This window comes from Hordeum vulgare, chromosome 2H (assembly GCF_904849725.1).
Source record: "Hordeum vulgare subsp. vulgare chromosome 2H, MorexV3_pseudomolecules_assembly, whole genome shotgun sequence".
In the NCBI taxonomy this organism is placed as follows: domain Eukaryota; kingdom Viridiplantae; phylum Streptophyta; class Magnoliopsida; order Poales; family Poaceae; genus Hordeum; species Hordeum vulgare.
In genome coordinates this window covers 55,909,952-55,922,448 of record NC_058519.1, presented here as the reverse complement: position 1 = coordinate 55,922,448, position 12,497 = coordinate 55,909,952, and the positions used below count along the sequence as shown (strand labels likewise).

The 12,497-nt window shown below is 49.4% G+C and overlaps 1 protein-coding gene across 1 annotated transcript; it reads left to right on the top strand.

Moving 5' to 3' along the window:
• Window positions 1-5,259: 5,259 nt before the first annotated feature.
• Window positions 5,260-8,555, top strand: LOC123424906 (ankyrin repeat-containing protein NPR4-like). The gene is made up of 5 exons (XM_045108598.1): window positions 5,260-6,057; window positions 7,100-7,388; window positions 7,468-7,547; window positions 7,885-8,064; window positions 8,150-8,555. The coding sequence occupies exon 1, from the start codon at window positions 5,472-5,474 to the stop codon at window positions 6,006-6,008; it is 537 nt and encodes a 178-aa protein (XP_044964533.1). The 5' UTR covers window positions 5,260-5,471; the 3' UTR covers window positions 6,009-6,057; window positions 7,100-7,388; window positions 7,468-7,547; window positions 7,885-8,064; window positions 8,150-8,555.
• Window positions 8,556-12,497: the final 3,942 nt, after the last annotated feature.

Here is a 12,497-nt window from a genome sequence, read left to right as displayed (position 1 = left end):
TTCGACACAGATCCGGATGACTCTAAGTCACAAAACGGATACGTATATGTGTTGAATGGTGGGGCAGTGAGCTGGTGCAGCAGCAAGCAAGAAGTCGTGGCAGCATCTACATGTGAAGCGGAGTACATAGCTGCTTCAGAAGCGGCTCATGAAGGAATTTGGATGAAGGAGCTCATCACCGACCTTGGAGTGGTTCCAAGCGCGTCGGGTCCTATGACACTCTTCTGTGATAACACTGGCGCCATTGCCATAGCCAAAGAGCCCAGGTTTCACCGGAAGACGAAGCACATCAAGCGCCGCTACAACTCCATCCAGGACCATGTCCAAACTGGAGTGATAGATATTTGTAAAGTACACACGGATCTGAATATTGCAGACCCGTTGACTAAACCTCTTCCACGAGCAAAACATGATCAGCACCATAATGCTATGGGTGTTCGATACATCACAATGTAACTAGATTATTGTCTCTAGTGCAAGTGGGAGACTGTTGGAAATATGCCCTAGAGGCAATAATAAAATGGTTATTATCATATTTCCTTGTTCATGATAATCGTCTATCGTTCATGCTATAATTGTATTAACAGGAAACACTAATACATGTGTGAATGAATAGATCACAATGTGTCCCTAGCAAGCCTCTAGTTAGCTAGCTCGTTAGTCAATAGATGATCATGATTTCCTGATCATGGACATTGGATGTCATTGATAACGGGATCACATCATTGGGAGAATGATGTGGTGGACAAGACCCAATCCTAAGCCTAGCACTAGATCGTATTGTTCGTATGCTAATGCTTTTCTAATGTCAAGTATCTTTTCCTTCGACCGTGAGATTGTGCAACTCCCGGATACCGTAGGAGTGCTTTGGGTGTATCAAACGTCAAAACGTAACCGGGTGACTATAAAGGTGCACTACGTGTACCTCCGAAAGTGTCTGTTGGGTTGGCACGAATCGAGATCGGGATTTGTCACTCCGTGTGACGGAGAGGTATCTCTGGGCCCACTCGGTAGAACATCATCATGAGCTCAATGTGACTAAGGAGTTAGTCACACGATGACGTGCTACGGAACGAGTAAAGAGACTTACCAGTAACGAGATTGAACAAGGTATAGGTATACCGACGATCGAATCTCGGGCAAGTTCTATACCGACAGACAAAGGGAATCGTATACGGGATTGATTGAATCCTTGACATCGTGGTTCATCCGATGAGATCATCGTGGAGCTAGTGGGAGCCACCATGGGTATCCAGACCCCGCTGATGGTTATTGGCCAGAGAGGTGTCTCGGTCATGTCTGCCTGTCTCCTGAACCCGTAGGGTCTACACACTTAAGGTTCGATGACGCTAGGGTTATAGGGAATTGTTATACGAGATTACCGAAAGATGTTCGGAGTCCCGGATGAGATCCAGGACGTCACGAGGAGCTCCGGAATGGTCCGGAGGTAAAGATTGATATATAGGACGGATGGTTTCGGAGACCGGAAGTGTTTCGGGCATCACCGGTAACGTACCGGGACCACCGGGACCACCGGAGGTGGTCCCGGGGGACCACCGAAGGGGGGCTGCGACCCCAAGAGGTAAGATGGGCTAAGTGGGGGTGAGAACCAGCCCCTAGTTGGGCTGGTATGCCTCCCCACTCAGCCCATGGCGCAGGGGAAAGGAAAAGAGGGGGGGAACCCTAATTTAGGTGGGCCTTAGGCCCACCAGAGGGGTGCGCCACCCCTCCCCCTTGCCCTGGCCGCCACCCCTTCCCCATCTGAGGGCTGCCGCACCCCTTAGGGGTGGGAACCCTAAGGGCTGCGCCCCCTCCCTCTCCCCCTATATATAGATGAGGTTCGGGGCTGTTTGAGACACGGTTTAATCTCTCTCTCTCGCAGCCCTGCCCTCTCCCTCCTCCTCTCTGCCGGTGCTTGGCGAAGCCTTGCCGGGAGACCTCGTCTCTCCACCAACACCACGCCGTCGTGTTGCTGGTCTTCTTCCCCAACCTCTCCCTCCTCCTTGCTGGATCAAGGTGCAGGAGACGTCACCGGGCTGCACGTGTGTTGAACGCGGAGGTGCCGTTGTTCGGCACTAGATCAGAATCGCCGCGAGTACGACTCCATCAACCGCGTTCTAGCAAACGCTTCCGCTTAGCGATCTTCAAAGGTACGAAGATGCTCTTACCCCTCTCTCGTTGCTGGTCTCTCCATAGGAAGATCTGAACATGCGTAGGAATTTTTTTGAATTTATGCTACGTTACCCAACATTTAGTATTGCCTCTAGGGCATATTTCCAACAGTCTCCTACTTGCAGTAGAGTCAATAATCTAGTTCGCATCATTGTGTGATTGTAATGAATCTAACACCCATACAGTTCTGGGCTTCGATCATGTCTTACTTGTGAGAGAGGTTTTTAGTCAATGCATCTGAACCTTTCAGATCCGTGTGTGCTTTACAAATCTCTATGTCATCCTATACATGCTGCTACTACGTGCTATTTGGAACTATTCCAAATGACTGCTCCACTATACGAATCCGGTTTACTACTCAGAGTTATTCGGAATAGTGTCAAAGCTTGCATCGACGTAACCCTTTACAACGAACTCTTTAATCACGTCCATAATCGAGAAAAATACTTTAGTCCACTAGTTACTAAGGATAACTTTGACCGTTGTTCCATAATCGAGAAAAGCGGGGGCTAAGAAGCTAGTGTCGTTCGTATTGCGAGAATAATTGTCATGCCGTATCTTGGGTGTGTTGTAACAAACTCTTGCTCCTCCTTATTTAATATATGAGGCAACTCTTTTGTCTTAATTAAAAAAATAAAAGAAATACCATCTCGGCCTACCAGCGAACGTCACTTTGCATAATCCTCTATTTAAAAATACCATAGGTTCTCACTTTCATTTAAAAGAAAAAATATTTAAAAAATAATCATCACCTTCATTAAAAAAAATCAAAAGATTTTTTACCGTGGCCAACCTGCTTGCGCCGCGTGACGTAGCTAGCTGGCCACACTTCATGCCATGCTTAATGTGTTTAATAGGAACTAAGTATTTTTAATACTTTTTGACAAAAACTTCCAAAATGCGAAACTGGAACTTTTCAAATCCCTTTTCTTAATTTACGGTGTAGTTATATGGTCGAAGAAGTGAGCGCCATGATCCACCCGTCCCGTCAAACGGCACCAGTTCCGAGACAAATGATCGGATTGGCCCCCATCTGCATGGACTCGACACGTTACCCCCATCTATTCCCACTTGCGCGCGGCCTTATCCGCGAACACGGCCGGGAGCGACGGCCGCCGCACCACACAGCACCGCACGGAGGCGACCGCCGCGACACGGAGCGCAGGCCCACGTACGGCGACACCGGCCGGCGCCCGGACGTAGAAGAACCGAGGGCCGCCCCGGCGTTGGTGCGTGCGTGCGTGGCGGCTCGTGGCTGGACAGGGCCGCACGGTAGCGACCGATGAATATTTCAAGCGGCACACAGCTTTAACTTCGGGGTTCTCCAGAGGCGCGCGCAAGCGTTCCTGAGATGCGACGTGAGCCTCTGGTTTGGAGATGCATCGTGTGGCCGCGACGCCGCGCTCCACAAATCGCCGGGGACGGCAGCTGAACCAGAGAAAACTTCATGTGGCCACGGCGGCGGCGAACGGCGATCCGGTCCGATCCAATCCAACGACCAACCGTCATCATGCTTGCGCAAGGCAGAAGATGGCGTGTGGGTTGGCCTCGTGCATCGACAACACGTACGCTAGCGTGCACGGAAGATGAATTTGCATGGCTCGTGGCGTGGGACCTTAATTAACTTGTCGAACCATTCAAGGTTGTGCTGCGGCGCACGCACGCATGCATGCATGCATGGTTTGAAGTGGATGCAAGGCTAAGGACACCTCCAACGTCGATCCTTGAAACGGACACGCCCGGCCGTTCTAGTAGTGATTTGTTTTTGTTCTGTGCACACGCGTCTGAGAGACACACATCGTGACGACGGAAGATGAATCCGTTACTACGTAGTCCGCTTACAGATATTTCTGTAGTATTCTCATGGGAGTTTTCGATGCCTCTGTACACTCAATCAATCAGTGCATCGACAAGCTTCCGGCGCATTGAAATTTGGACAGCGAAGTCGCGGAACCCCGGGACATGGCCCTGCACGAGACACACACGTTTCAGGCTAAGCAAACAAATCATCCATGATTTCAGTTACGATCTTTACCGGACCGGTTTATGGGCTCCGATGCGACTACCTGGAATAGATCCCGGGCGTTTAATTACGTGCGTTTGGCGCTCACCGACGCAGGCAGCTTCCACCACGCACCACCGAATGATTGAACAGACCAAGAATCTGTCAGGACGACGACGGAGAAGAAGAAAGGGAAAATAATGGATGGCATCTATGGATGGATCCCATGCATGGTGCAACCTGCTTTTGTCTAATCGTACTGACTGACTTCCAGGTGCTCGCGTTTGTTTGTTTCGGCACTAGGGAAAATGGACTTTTTACAGAAGTTTTACGTACTGTTTTTTCTCCTCACTAATCTCCTCCCCTAATTTTTGAGGTGGGACCCGCTTCATCTTGATCACCAATCAATACATTCCATCTTAGCTCAGCCCGTAAAACTTCTGTACGTGTAGCATTGTTCAAAATTTACAGCGAAGAAGCACATGAGACCGCGAAACAAATCATCCATCGTTTCACTTGCGATATTGTTTTGTTTTTTTTTTATCAGGCTTGGCATCTGGACTCCGACACGACCACCTGGGATCGATTCCCGTTTTGTTAATTACGGAGTACGTGTGGCGGTCGCCGATCGACGCGTCTTCCGCCGCGGCGTCCTCGGCGATTGAACTACGGAAGAATCTCACGCGAAAGAAAGAAATGATAAAGCAGAAGAATCGGCGACTCGGCGCAGGAGCTAGCTAGTGTATGTCGTTGGAAAATCATGGTGCGTGCTTACTCAAACGCAACTTGCTTTTGCCAATTCGCACCGGCTTCGACTCGTTCCAAAAATAAAATAAAAGTCGCACTGGCTTCGAGTGCCCGCGTTCGTTCGTTTGTCTGTTTTTGCATGATCACCAACTGACGTGACTATGCCGATGCTATTTTAACTACTACCTACAGTATGTTTCTAAATATAAGTTTTTTTTAAAATTTAACTAACTGACTACATATGAAATAAAATGAATTAATTTATATTTTAAAATATGTCTATGTACATCCGTGTATAGTTTTCTATTAAAATGTTAAACATAACTTATCTATCCCTACTAATAAAGCACCGACGGCTTTTGTCGTACGTCGCGGCATTTTTGCAAAAAAGCCCCTGAGGTTTACCGAAACCAACCCGCAGTCCTCCCTGAAGCTGGGGCTCGTCTGCCTACGCGCGTGCAGAAACAGAGAGCTCGCGGATCTGGCCGACGATGTGAGCTTCGCAGTAGGGCTCCGGCGTGGCGAGGAGGGCAAGGAAGTTCGGATCCACATGGCTGCGCGGGTCGGGGACGCCGCAGCGCTGCGTCGCGCGCTGGACGAGGCGGCGATGGTCGTGGCGGTAGGAGAGGGGCTGGAGGCGGTCCGCTGCGCCGTGGCCGCGGAGGCCAACGAGGCCCGGGAGACGCCGCTCCTGGCTGCCGTGGAGAAGGGCCGCCTCGAGGTGGTGGTGGAGCTGCTCCGGCACCTCGACGCCCAGGGCGTCGCCGCGGAGGCCAACGAGGCCGGGAAGACGCCGCTCCTGGCCGCCGCGGAGAAGGGCTACCTCGAGGTGGTGGTGGAGCTGCTCCGGCACCTCGACGCCCAGAGCGTCGCCGCGGAGGCCGCCGGGGCAGCCCCCCTCGTCACCGCGGCGTTCCTCCTGCTGCCCCTTCGCCTCCTCTCACTCGCTTTCAGCCTCCACCTCCCCACCTTCCCACCCGTCTCTCCGGCCCGCCGCTCCGCCGCGGCGCTGCTGACCGTCGCGGCGCTCCTCACCGTCACATGCGCCACACCCGAGGCTGGATCCATCTTCGCCCCCGACGGCTAGGCCCTCCGGTCGGAGATCAGCGAGCTCAGGCTGAAGCTCGCGCGGTTGGGTGAGTCGCCTCCTTACTGTCTCTCACCTTCTGAACTTCTGAAACTAATGCTATTTGGGGACAGTTTAAAACGTGTTGTCTCTTGCACACATTGTCGCTGTACGCCAACGTGATTTGAGAAAGTAGTTCATACGTGAAGACATTGACATGGTCACACCGCTGAATTTCGTGAAACTCCCAGTTTTGTGATTTTCCAAATGAAACATTTTAAGAATGGTTTCGATTTTGACAGACACGACTCTGTCTCATCTAAATTTCAAATCCAGAAGCAAGTTTGGATGCGATTCTAAATTTCTGAGTTGTCCCATACTAGCTTTGAATATGTGCAATACGAATTCAAGTTTCAGAAAAAAATTGGACATCTGACTGACAAGTCAGTTCTGTGTGCGAGGAATTTTTGAATCAGTTGTAGGTTGGCCATTGGTATTCAAACTGTATATTTACACTTCAGGTAAAGTCGTGTAGCACCTAGGTTTTCTCATGAATCTTTTTGGCTATTTATTTTCTATTTATATTTGAGAGAGCTTCCAAGTTGCTCTAAAGAAGATAATTTACTATTTGCATCCTACATGATAGTAATATTGAATTATATATGAGTTCTCGAGAGAACATAGTTCGTTATCCAGCAGATGAATGGTATAAATACACCCAGATTGAATCAGGTTTCAGGTTTTGTGACAGTTAATTTTTGCAGTCTCATGTGAATGAAGGACCTTATGTGTCTCTGGCTTGCACTGATTCGAGACTCAAGCTTTGCAATTTGATCTCCTACCAGAAGCTCCAATGCATTATTATCGTTGTTGGATTTGCATGTACTACATAAGCAAAGGGTAGATGCCATAAATAAAGCACATTAGGAAGTATTTGTACCCTTTAGTTATTATTATCATTGTGTATATTCTGGCCTACAAGGATCTCACTTAGATATTACCAATTTTGGTAAGGGTTTTATACGCAGTGTTCATAGATTCCTTGCATTGTTCAGTTGCCATTTTTCGTAAGATTCATAGTTAATGGACCATGGCACACCCTTCCAATGCAGGTCGCTTCCATGACCAGACTTCAAATAGGGGAGCTTAGTTTGCTTCTCATCATCAACTATGGCCATCTTTGCGTGGGCATTTTTTTCCCCAAACTGAACTTGTCTAAACTAAATTGTATTGATGTTCAGTTTATATTTGTATTGAAGGAGTCGTGAAGGATGTACAACCCGACAAATTAATCCTGGACAACGGAGAGGATGTTCCTTATGGTTTGCTTGTATGGTCTACTGGAGTTGGTGCTTCATCATTCGTCAAGTCATTGCCATTTCCTAAGTCAGCTGGAGGAAGGTATAATTAATTGGTATGACCTTACAATTAATTACTGTTTGCATGATCGGTGTAGATGAGTGGTTACGTGTTCCTTCAGTGCCAGATGTATTCGCTGTTGGTGATTGCTGTGGATTCCTTGAAAGCACTCGCAAGAAAGTTCTCCCAGCCTTAGCTCAGGTAATTTCACGAACTATCTTGACGCAGTTCAAGAGTATGAAAGCATTTTGTCAAAGTTACTATCTCAGAAAGAAAATATGGTCTTATATATTGTTTCCTCTTTCCTGAAGTGCAATAGAATTGGGTGGAATAGAAACATAGCATAAGATAAAATTGAACAGATGATTATACATCCCATCAAATTGCGGACACTTGGGCTGTTGGGCATGACATAAGACTATCTCTTTGCAATGCTGCATATCAGTCATGCATTCTAGGATTTTGTTCCTTCTCTTTCAGACGAAAGGCCTGTCATTTTGCTATGTACATATGATGTGCCGCTTGTACTCCTGAACAGGTTGCCGAGCGACAAGGCTTGTACCTTGCTCGCCTGCTCAACAGTGTGATGAAAGCTGGAGGAGGGCATGCAAACTCCCATGTTAAAGTTGATCTAGGTCCAAAGTTTGTGTATAAGCATCTAGGGAGTATGGCAACCGTTGGAAGGTACAAAGCTCTGGTGGATCTGAGGCAAAGCAAGGTTGGTTGCTCCTCCGTTCTTTGTGAATCTTTGCAATTCACTAGACGCCCAGGAGTCGAACTGAGCGATTTTTCCCTATTCACAGGGCTCGAAGGGCATATCCATCGCAGGATTTGCAAACTAGTTCATCTGGCGCTCGGCATACGTGACTCGTGTTGTCGAAGTTAAACTCTCTGTTGAGTGTGTCAGGGTTGCTTCTTCTATTTTCAGTTGTTCGTTGACATCTACATTATTTTCATCATTCCAGGGCAACAATTTGCAATTGCTCAAATTGAAGAGTTGTGTTTGAATCCTGATCAATCGATACCAAACGACCAAATTCATGAAATTGTCGTCTTCCTTCACCAGACCGATGGCCTGACAAAGCATATGGATACTTTTAGTAACATTGCTTCTCTTCTAGAAGTTGGACAGAGTCCTTTTTTTGCTCCCATCCTCAAGGAGCAGTATGATGCTCAGTCAATAAATCCTTCAAGGTGTTTAATCTTCCACTAACATACAAGTGAATTGACTGTAAGGACATGAGGGAGGGGGGATGCGCGGGCTTTTCAAATACAAAATTCATGATCGAAAAGTCAACAATCTAACCCGGTGCAACGCACGGGCACTTTTACTAGTATTTTAAAAAGGATGAAGTACCAATTAAGCTGTTGTTATTTCACCTTAGCATACGTGATAGAAAGTTAACGTTGATGGGTCCTGGACCAGTTTTTCTTTTTCTTTTTTTTTAGGGGAAGCAAGTTTTGAAGTTCAAATCGGTCGCCAGCACGGTCCATGGAGCCAATGGTTTTTCCAACGTAGAGCCAGTGGTTTCTTCCTTTTTGGTTTGTATATACACGATGTCCAGTGTACGTTCCGATATAAAGTTGCATCAAGACAGGCCCCGGAAGTAGACACAACTCGTTCTTATTTCATCAGAGTTCAAATCATTCGCCACCATCATTTTTTTTATTAGAATAGGAGGATGACCCCCGGCTTCTGCATCTGAAAGATGCATGCATCCATTTTATTAATTATTCACAAAGATCTTATAAAGCAATACATCAATATATCTGAAGCCGCCCTCTCGGCAATATCTGTCGCTACTCCTATCCAATGATGAAGGGATGCAGAAAGTGTGCCAGACCTCTCACCTAGCCTAACATCGAAAGACGAAGGCCCCGACCGAGCCACATACCGGGTGAGGGACACAAACCGGTCCAACGCACCCTCCTAGGTCGTCGTCGCCGCTTTCCATCAATCCATCTTCAGAAGAGTTATTGACGCATCGACCTTGCAAGGCCTGCCGTCGATGCCCCCACGGTGCCAGACAGCGCCTCCTCCCTACACGCGTTCATCATCACGCATCCGTCGTCGAGACTTTGCTACGCCTCGCCGCCGAGACTCCACGACGTCGATGTGTCACAAGGAACGCCGCTCCATCGATGATGCCGACCAATGATCCCTCGAACCCGCGTGTACCTCCATGAATAACGCCCCCAAGAGGGAAACAACACCAGAGCATCGCCGTCATCCGATCTACTGATCTAGGGTTTCCCCCGGAGGTAGCAAAGAGTGGCCTTGAACTTCTCCTCGGCGATGCCTTCAGGAAGGAAACGACGTAGACAACGCCGCCATCGTCGGCTTTGGCAGTAGCCGAAAGCAAGCTTTTACCCAGATCTGTTCGAAGAAACCATCTCTCCTGCACGGGCCACCACATCCTGCGACGTCCCCGGGAGCGGGATCCCAAAATCCGCCGCCACCTGCAATGCCACAAGGACCCACCACCTGACCGTCATCCCCGACGAAGGGGATGGCGCCACCACCATGTTCGGATCCAGCATCATCCGAGAAGGAGAACCGATCTGGGGTTGTGAACCCCAGATCCGCCGGCAGCTCCCGCAACGCCGCCAGGATCACATCGGGCCGCCGCCCGAGCGCGCCAACTCCGCCTCCATGCCGTACGCCCAGGAACGCCGTCGCATCTCAGCCAGAGGATCCCCCTCGTGAAGAAGGGAGGAAGGCCCGTCGTCCGCCGTCCGCCGGGCGAGCTTCGCTCGCCGGCCTCCTCCGGCGGCGACGGGGAAGGAGGGGAGGAGGGAGGTCGAGGGCGGCGGCGGCTAGGGCGCCCAAGTCGCCCCCCTGGAGGCGACGCGAGCGGTTCTGTCTCTCTGACAAAGTGCTATAACCTCATACCTAGCAAAAAAGTCGAGCATTTTAAAAAATGGGGAGAATTTCACTTCCCGGCCTCTGCACCAACTAAGGATGCATACAACTATTTTAGTATGAGTACCAAGATAAACATGGTCCTCATAATTATTTTAGTATGAGTACCAAGATAAACATGGTCCTCATAATTATTTTAGTATGAGTACCAAGATAAACATGGTCCTCGTAATTTTTTAAATGAGTATCAAGATTTATTTTGATGAGTGGTTTCACCCCACGTCAAACTTAGTCCTCAATAAATGAAAGAAAACTCTCTATGCGTTACCTGTCAATTCTACAAATTGAACTCGGGTCGTTGGGCTGCACAACCGCATGTTCAACCAGTGAGCCAACGCTCTCTTTGCAGTCGCCACCACCATACCATGGAGCCAATGGTTTCCCCTCGGCAAAAGCACCGAGCCGGTGGTTTCTCCTTTGCGTATTCTCGCACGTGCGCGCCATGCATGCAAAAATGGCATCCACCCATTAACGTGCACCTCGATTAATCTCGCGGTGGCGGGAGCCGAACCGGAGCAGAAAAATCATGTGGACACGGTCCGATCCGATTCGATCCAACCCAATGATCAACCGTCGTGCTTGCGCAAGACGGCAGCTGGTGTTGTGCGTGGGCCTCGTGTGTGCGTTGACAACACGCAAGAGCGCGTGCACGGGAAGAACACACGGTCCGTGGCTAGCTACGAACCCAACTTGTCCAAGTACTCAAGGCTGTGCCGCATGCCAGCGCACGCATTGCATGGTTCGGACCAACTGCAGTGTAGTAGCCACGGTGATAATAACTTTAGACGGCGTTTGGATCACCCTTTTGCTTTTAAATATGCTTGTACTCCATTCGTTTTTAAATATAAGTCTTTTTAGAAATTTCACTAGAAGGCTACATACGAAGCAAAATGAATTAATCTACACTCTAAAGTATGTAGTCCTTTTAATGAAACATCTTAAAAGACTTGTATTTAGGAACGGAGGGAGTAAAAGTTACATGCATGGGTTGCTTAGTGGCCAGTAAAATACAGGTGTAAGTTATACAACTCAGTAATATATTACCCCGAATCCAAGCGCGGGCTTACATGCATAACAACATCTACACGGCAAATCCAACACCTCAAATGTCCGTGGACGGGCCGATCACATATGTGGACACTGACCGGACATGTCTTAAACAATGCATTATACAATCGGATACCTTAAATTAAAAACCTCAAATCCATATTATGACATGCAACATAAACCTAATATAAACTTAGCTCGTCCATCTCCGCTATGTCCATGTCCGACGGCCGGCTGCGTCCCTCGTACTGTCGATCCGGTCGCCGGTAAAGTAGAGTAGAACATGGGACACTAGCCAACTCACAGGTCGAGCTCCCGCCGTCTTCCATTCCTTAGTCTTCCTCGTCGGAGTCTGTAACCCGGACGGTGCCGGTGGACGTCACGTCGATGACGGATCCTTCCTGGAAGGAGATGATGTCCATCACGACACAGTTACGGCGCCTGCTCCCATGCATTATATGGGGCGTCGAAGAGTGTGACTCCGCCTCTCCAACGTCCATCGCCACGAGGGCCTCTTCCGCCTCTTGCACACGTTGCCTTGCACGGCGGGCATGCCTCATCATGTTATCGTGTAAGGACGCCCATTGTGCGTCCTCGGCGCATCAACGGAGGGGTTGCGTGTCCGCCATGACTTTCGGACGCCAGACGGACCGCACCACCTCTGGTGAGGCAACGATGCCGGATCCAAGCACCGGTTACGCCGATGCAATGGATTCCTGGCCTTGCGAGTTCGAGTGCTGCCGTTGGGCAACAGTCACCTAGGAGCGCGCGGAGCGCAAGCTGGACGACCATCTTCTCCTCGAGGCCACGTGGAATAAGCTCGTGGTCATCGGATTTGGAGATCAAAGACTCGAATCTGCTACCCACCATGCTGGAGAAGGCCAGAAATTGTCGAATGTGAGCTTGGATGGCACATGGGAGTGAAGGGGGGGGGGGGGTGGAGTGACCTGGCTAGGATTTGGTTCGATGAGCGGATGGGGATGGATATATATGGGGTCGACGCGGGCCAGCACGGGTCAGGACGATATGGCGAGCATGCCCAGGCGCTCCATATCCGGCCCATATTTGGCCTTGATACGAGGGATGTTGGTCAGCCCAAACGTTTGAGACCCGTTTAAGGCGTTTGGTTGGGTCCAAATTTCGTGACCGGTTATTGTTGGCCTGTTCGAGTGTTTGAGACG

Excerpts from the sequence above, each read along its gene's own strand:
- LOC123424906 (XM_045108598.1), top strand. The coding sequence starts at position 5,472 with ATGGCTGCGCGGGTCGGGGACGCCGCAGCGCTGCGTCGCGCGCTGGAC.